We start from the raw sequence: 8,218 nt of genomic DNA on the forward strand, positions 1-8,218 counted from the left end.
TAAAAAAGGTCCCAGTTTATTAAAATTGTTATTATTTAAATAATAATTACTTATTTTAGCTGCCTAATATATTTCTCTCAAAACACAGTTACAGTGGTAATCATAAATAAACAGGATTGTTCATCAAGTTCAGGAGTCTTTATTCTGACAGTAGAATGGCAGAAGGCTATCCTGCATGTCAGAATACTCTTTTGAATACTTAGGTCAGGGATTTGAGCCGTCCCCTTGCTTGTTAAAGCGGTCAGCCCTTGGCTAATCACCAGAGAGGTGTCGCTGTTGTTGTGGGTAATTGATGAGTGGCTGCTACAGAAGGAAAAAGTCATCATTAAATTGAAACTCTTCAGCTCTTTCACTAGAGTATTCTTTGGCTGGGGTGACTGTCAGTCTCCATGGCAACTGCAAGCTGCTGACATGTATTTGCAAAGTTGGGTGTTTAATTTCCTGCTGGCGGTGAGCAGCACACTCTGGGACTCAGAAGAGCCTTGGGTCACCTCTTGTGTGTTTATCCATGCACCCGTGGAAATGCACTTTGCCACGACTGACCAAAGAGAAGCACTCTTAGCTGTTAACCTCAATCATGTTCATGCAAGATGGATTGTTCCATTATGAAACAAATCAGTTTAAAGGAAATATTATGCCCTCTCTTTTCCTCATTACCAGGAAACCAAAACAAAAAACAAACAAACAAAAAAACCCCCAAAAGGTCACAAAGTTCACTGAAAGCTTTATTTTGTTTTCTTCACTTTTGCCTACAATTGAAGTTACGGTAGAAACACAGTAGCTGCAAGATAAATGTTTTAAACAACATTTGCACCAAAAAGCCAAGAAATATGTTAACACTGCAAAAGAAGCAGTATAGTGTTAAATATGATTAGCCTTGCATTTGATATTGCAGTCAGTGGTTATCAACAGATTAGCATATAACACAAATCTACATCTATTAAATTCACAAAGGCTGCTTTAATATTCTGTTTACAGTGTTAAGCTGTAGTGTATCAATGTCAAAAGTGTCAAAGTAGCTAACAATACTGATACAATGTAAATGACAGGCGTGCAAAAAATTTATAGAACCTGACAGAAGAGTAAGAAATGAATCAGATGAACTGTTCTGAACAATAAATCAGTAATAGCATTTACTAATATTTCACATCTTACAAGGCTCCCTATTGATTATCTTCTGTATCAGGAGTGAACTGCTAATGCATTTAATTATGAGTTATTATTAATCTCTGGCTCTCTTCCACAGCGCATCTTTTATCCTGTCTTCCTCTCATCTCCCTCTCCCTCATCCTGCTTCTGCCAGAGGTTTCTTCCTGGTAAAAGGGAGTTTTTCTTTCCCACTGTTGCCAAATGCTTGCTCAAACGACGTTGTTTATTGTTTTTACAATATAAAGCGCCTTTAGGCTACTGTTGCTGTGATTTGGTGAATTGAACTGATCATTGCAATTTAACCAGTTAAGCTGGAATTATTAAATTGCCCATGATAAATTACTATGACAACATAGATCGTACTACCGAAAGTCACAGAAGTAACCGTGAAGCTTAAAAACTTTAGATTGCTGCATAGCCGTGATCATCATAGTGTATTTATGTATATATGTCTGTATCTCCTTAACACGGTGCCAATCTGAGCGAATCTTTGCATGGACTTTATCACACATATTGTGATCACTAACAGCAATATAATTTTACAAAAGATTGAAGATTAAATGGTGATTTAGATTGCATGTATTATGTTAATTTCATATTCCAACAGTGAAAGCACACTGCGTCACATTCTCAGTTTGCTTTAGTTTCATGTGTCACAACACTGTATGTAACTTAATGATTACTAAAATTTGTATTTGCAAGGGAATTTTGTTCGAGAATCAAACATTAAAAAAAAAAAATGTTGGAGATGTGGAAATATCCATATGTAATGGGCATTTCCACGCAGTTTCCGTATAATACCAAAGTAAACCAATGGATCAAAGACAGTGCACTGAACATAAAAGTCTGACAAGTCTGTTTTCTGTGGTTAAAGTTCTGAAAGTTGATTAATCAATGTAAAAATACTCTTAGTGTAGTCTTTTTTGCTGATTTTAATCAGTAGCCCAGCAGGTTATATGAGAATAACTTAGAGGCAGGGATCGCTTACCCTTTTGTCATCTTTGAAATTACATCTTTGGCCACACAGCTTTTCTGTATTAAAATTTACATTTGGGAATACCAAATTCCACATACCAAAGAAGCTGTGTAGCCAACCCTATTTCATCTAACACAGGACACACTTCTGTGTAATTCCTCTCTGGAGAATTTAGGCTTCCTTTTGACTATTAACAGGATATTGTTTCAGTGCCTTCCATTACAAAAAAGACTCATAATTTTCTGGAATCATAGCCCGGCACGACCTATCATGTTCAAGTTTTGGAGTCCTGAAGCTCCAGGAGGCGTGGTTTAGGACAGAAATGTTTCTTTTTGTGCCAAAATAAGGATTTAATGTTTCTGACTTAATCTTCCAAAAATAAAAGTAGTATTTATTCTGAAAGGCAACAAATAATAAATATTGCTTTGCACCTAAAATAGACTAAGTTGATTGGTTTACAGGGCTAATGGCAAAGAGATTAATGGGTTAGCAAACCGTGTGGAGCTTGAGGTCAGTGTTTTCTGTGTTACAATGTTCCTATTATTCACAGCATATTGCTAGTGTTATATAGCTATACGATTCCAGCTGTAGCAATATGGTTTATATTTGTAACTTCTTGTATATATGCAGCTAAAACCCCTGAATGAAACCCTGCTGTTCCTCTTATTTTGCACATATTCTTCTTGTTTGTTATTTATTCCTGTTGTGTCACTACTTATATGTCCTGCACAGTTGATGTGGAGCACCCACAGTGCCATTGTACATGTACAATGACAATTCTATTCTATTCAAGATACAAACTGTGTCGTATTGTCAGTTGGTGATGCAAAAACTCTACAAAGGTTTTTATCCTTGGCTCTAATCTGCTGTTGTTTTATTTGACTTTTACACTGCTGGAGTTGTAGCTACTAAAACACAGATTAGAACATTAAAAAGAGCTTTTGTTATAACTAAGATGACCTATTAAATCAACAAAAGTAAATACTGTGAACTAAACCAAAGTAATTTCCATGTCTACTTATAGTAGGCTATGGAACAGTAACATTTAATGTTCAGATGTATCGATTTTAAAGAGCTCTAATGTGCAGTTGTGACATTAGAAATTACCTGCAGTGTAAACATAATTAACAAATACGCTACTACTCTTGAGCTAAACCCCAATATTTTTAATAATTTTAATAATTTTCAGCTGCATTAGAACTTGAGTTATATTTGGACTTGGGTTGCATTGTGCTGTTATATTTTGTATACTAATTAAGGAGTTTTATCACCATTTTATCATCATTATTTAATAATGTCTCTTACTGGAGTAAGTTGGGACTTTGTGCAGAAAAACAGTCACATGTTCTGTGATGGCCCTTTCACATAGAAAGCGCCATGCACTGCAGTGACTGTTGGTTGAGCGAATGACCCCAAATTTGCTCAGTAGACACAGGTCTCTGCGAATACCACGTCATTTTTTGCGACTGTGTATGCTTATGTGTACTATATGCTCCCAGTCTCTGTCATTCCACAATTCTACTGGTATGCCCTTGACACGCCCCTTTTTATGAGAGTGTGCACAGACCCTGAAGGTTGGCTTATCAAAGAAAGTTGATAGCCGCTTTTGTGATAGCCGGTATTTTAAGCTTTTAAAGGTATTTTTTCAGGCCAGCTAAGACAAAAAAAGCCTGGCTCTATGCCTTCATGGTTTATCAAAGTGGTCAGATGTTCAGCTCAACTGCCTGAGCACCATCTCCCTGGTAAAGCTTTAAGCCTCCACATCCATTGAAGCAATATTAGATGACTAGAATGGACAAATAAAGATGGTGGTAGTATATTACTTATTTTTCAGGTTTGGACTCACACAGAGAAAATACAATTCCTTTTGTAGCTCTCTGTATCGAGCTATGGAAAGTATCTGAGTGTAAAAGAATGACAAAGCCTCATAAGCAGGGCTAATCCTGGTTGTACAGTGTAAATCATGCACATACATTTTACTTATTCATACCCTGAATTCACATGATTCATGCTTTGCTTTTTGTAGTAATTGCTAATTTAGTCAAAAAAGAAATTTACACACTCTTGTCATCCTTTGGGATAGCTACGTCTGTACATTCCAGCCAGATATCGTTTGATTTTGCAAAGATAACAGCAGCTCAGATGTATTCTGCACACCTGACAGATTTGGCACTTAGAGCTAAGCAGAGCAGGTATATACACCACATTACACTTTATATCACACATTATCACTGTAAGAAAACATACACTACAAAAAGTATCAATATCCTGCTGCAAACAGATTTTTTGTTTGTATGTTTGTTTTTCTCTTCTGACCATATCTCTGTGGGGAAGTCCACAGCCAGTCCAAAGGGAAATTGCTGAATCTGTAAACGGAACACAAACTCATATCCAAACAAACTGTAAACACTTATTTTGCTTCTCTTTCTTTTTTGCTTTTTTTTCTTAAATATTTTAGAGCCACATAGATCAAAAGCAAGGTGATGAAATATCAAGAATTATCAAATGTCAATATAAGCAAAGCGTAAAGGAAAAATACAGAACCACAGACGTACCTTGTGGTCATTTTATCTGTGACTGAAGCCAAATGTGTTGTAATGTAAAAGCTAAACATTATGTACAAATTTACATTTTTGATTCATTTTCTACTATCTTTTCATTCACAGTCTGCTCCGATGTGTTTTTACTGCTACATTAACCTCATTTAGTCAACTATGCATTTCAGCACTCACCAGTGTGACCGTGACTGTCTCGGAAATATTTCCACATGAGAGCAAATTCATATAAACTCAGATTATTATCTCTAACACAACTCTTTGTGTATGCAAAGCTGAAATGATCATTACCTTCACACTGACGGAGTTTGATTCATGTCGAGTCCCGTCATAGCACATAAATCACCACGAATGATTTAGCTCTGGCTAATGCCATCTTACTTGTCTTAAATGTGCTACAGATATTCAGTGTAACAGTTTTCTAATTTAAAAATGATCAATAATCTTAATAACCCTTGGAGCAGTTAGTTTGACATCAGGATGGAAGTCTAGAAAATGAGATAAAGCCAGTCTCAGTCAGAACAATAGACCAATACAATGAGTGAAGTGTTGTGGCTGCCGACAGTGTTCTTCCACTGGCAGCTTTATCCTCCTTTAGTGATTCTGCTCAGAGGCTTTCTGTGCGCTTGACACCACTACAGAAAGTCAAGTAGGTAAGCAGAGAAGAAGCCCATGGAAATCCAAACACAAGTGGTTTGATGCTATTCTGTCTTTTTCTAAGCACAAACCCCATAGAGTGGGCTCCATTCTGATTCTACATCTGTTATGACAGACCTTTTTCAAATCCACTGAGTCCAAAATTGTCTTTCAGCACACACCACGTGTCTCTTTTTAAAACAAAGAAAAATACAAAAAAATACCCAAAGGGTGGTTGAATCACACGGAATACCAAACAAGAATTCCCTGCTTCTCCATGTAGAGAGTTGCTGCCATTGTGCAACAAACTACACTGTAATTCATCATCCAGCTGTCGGTGGGCAAGAGTTGTGTGATTCTCCTCTGTAAGGCTCACTTATTATGAGATGATGTTAAATGTACAAATGGAAAGAGTTAATCTCCAAAATTCTTACTTTTCAGTTTTTTAATCCACATCAGATGTCTCTGATGAAATGGCAAAGTCGGATTTGAAAAGGCCATTGTTTTAAACTTTTGGCTTTTTGTACATCAGTCATTCTCTGCTCGATTATAGTACCAAGATAAATGCCATATGAATGACATTTTTTGAGACAGACTCCTTCAGGGATTTCTTTGCCCTTTTTGCGTCATCAGAAAGTTCAGCTTTCGATCCCTAAATTATGAACTGTTTCATTATCTTGATAAAACATTTTAGGCCATCAATATCATTCTACTCTCAGTGCCTCTGTAAGGCATCACTTTGAGGGGGGACAGTAAGAACTTTAATAGATAGTGGAACTTGTTTTCCATTACCTTTAATTATTCATTTGAATGTCTCGTTTGACAGCCAAATTAGAGAGAATAAAACAAGATTTGCCTATGTCAACTCTTCCTTTGAAAATATCTCTTAAAACTCTGTTGTGGAGATCTGGGTGACTTCTGATTGGAGATCTTGCTGGATCCTCCTTGAACGAGAGCAATGGGGGACCCGGTCCATGCCTAGTCATGCCGGCTTCTTTCCTGCTTCTGTTGGAGCACAGATGGACACTGGCTCCCTGGTGGTGTTGTGGCCTCTGGTCAGACTGTTTTGCTCCACACGGGTCCGACAGGGGAGGCAGAAATCCCTGAAGCATCGCTTGAAATTTTCATCCAAAAATGCATAGAGGACAGGATTGAGGCTACTGTTGGTATACCCCAAAGCGATGCACAGATGCCAGCTAGCTATCACAAAGGGATTCCTGCTGTCAATTTCTATCATGGTCTTCACAATGATGAATATGTGAATGGGGGTCCAGCAGATGATAAAGGCCGCCACCACCACCAGGACCATGCGGGTAATGCGGCGCATGTTGCGGTCTTTCTCCTTGGAGCCTGAGAGCAGACGAACACTCCTCAGACGCAGGATCATCAGACCATAGCATATGGTGATGACCATCACAGGCCCCACAAAAGCAAAGATGAAGACGCAGATCTTTGTCACCGTGTCCCAATACCAGTCAGGCTCAGGAAACTTTAACATGCAAGTGGTTTTACCTGAAAAAAAAAAAGAACAGTTACATTTTGATGGCGTTAGACAAAATAGGGCTGATGTTAATTAACATCTGTGAAAGATCAGAGCAAAAACCACAGGATTCAAATCCAAAAAACTGCAGTGAAGGCTGTGGTACAAGATCAAGAACCTTTCGTGTGTAGTGCAGACTTTTAAATTCAGACAGTCTGTCATGGAAGGTTTCATAATGTTGCACTCAACTGTTCACACAATAAGAGATAAAAAGTCCCCTAAAGTGCTGAAGAAGAGAGAATAAAGCAAAAGCTAATAACTTTTCAAAAGTTATAGAAGCAATTATACATGTAGTGACATGTAATTTACGTGTAACTTTAGGCACACACTTATAGAAAATAAGGTTAGGTAAACTTACAGCTGGATTTTACTTGTGTGGGCAACTCAAACTTTAATATCATCCCAGTACAGACCTGCATCACTGAATTTATACACACATTTTATGCATGTGCACCCAGTTATTTTTATAGTTTGTCTTTTCAACCATCACAATGAATACACTACTGTACAATCCCTTCACTCTTTATATTTTAATTTTTTGAAAGATTAGTCACTACTTGCACATTTCACGTTTCCTTGCTGTTAGGCTGATCACTGCACTTTTGCATCCCTGGAGAGGGAACAGGACTGAACATATCGATCGACTGACTAATTGAGTTGAACTCTCTGTTCTCTCAGCCTCATGTTCACATTCTGCAGCATCTTCCTCTTTTTGTTCTTTTAACCCGTTTTTGTCTGAACAGAATAGAACATTGCACACACGAGGGAGACTGTGGCCAAAAACTCCTTATGTTTCTGCTCCACTGTTCAACAGTTTTTCAGTTTCTCCCTGGAGCAGGATGGAAAATAATCTGAAAGGGAGTTTAGTTGTAGTCTTGCAATCAGCGACCCTGCAAAGAGCCCCCATCTTTGAGAAATCTAATAGGTTATATCTGAAAACATTGACTGATAATAACATATTGTTTTTAGCTGTAAGAGGGTGGCAGACTTTCGCAATCTTTTCAAAGTTTTCTGGCATGGTAGTCTTCAGTTGATCTTTGTCAAGAGCAGTGTATAGAATAAGTTTTAAGTCAGGATCAACCAAATTTAAGCCTAGACTCAACTATTTCCAGTTTTATTCATTGGCATGCATGTCTGATTTGCAGCAACACTGAATCAAAATAAAAACAAAGGGGAATTTAAATTATATTAAATTATGAAAATCAATAAAGCTGTAACGTCAACACCTTCACGGTCAAGCAGTCTAATTATGTATTAACAAAGTGAAAAGAGGTCTTCAACAAAGCAAAGAAAGGTATTTCTTTGAAAATGAGAGCAATGCTCACGTTGCTAGGTTTTTTGTGAAGATTCAACTACTTTTAA

At 37.5% G+C, this 8,218-nt stretch overlaps 1 protein-coding gene across 1 annotated transcript in view; it reads right to left on the bottom strand.

The window, feature by feature from the left end:
• Positions 1–707: 707 nt before the first annotated feature.
• The window catches only part of oprd1a (opioid receptor, delta 1a), a 45,405-nt gene continuing 37,894 nt past the window's right edge, over positions 708–8,218 (bottom strand). The window contains exon 3 of the mRNA XM_085446385.1: positions 708–6,828. Within this exon, the coding sequence (XP_085302511.1) occupies positions 6,299–6,828 (530 nt within the window). The 3' untranslated portion in view covers positions 708–6,298. The remainder of the gene's footprint in view (positions 6,829–8,218) is intronic.

The sequence above is a fragment of the Copadichromis virginalis genome, linkage group LG22 (assembly GCF_057382275.1).
Source record: "Copadichromis virginalis isolate Kocher_CV1m ecotype Utaka linkage group LG22, C_Virginalis_male_GT1.1, whole genome shotgun sequence".
Classification (NCBI taxonomy): Eukaryota; Metazoa; Chordata; class Actinopteri; order Cichliformes; family Cichlidae; genus Copadichromis; species Copadichromis virginalis.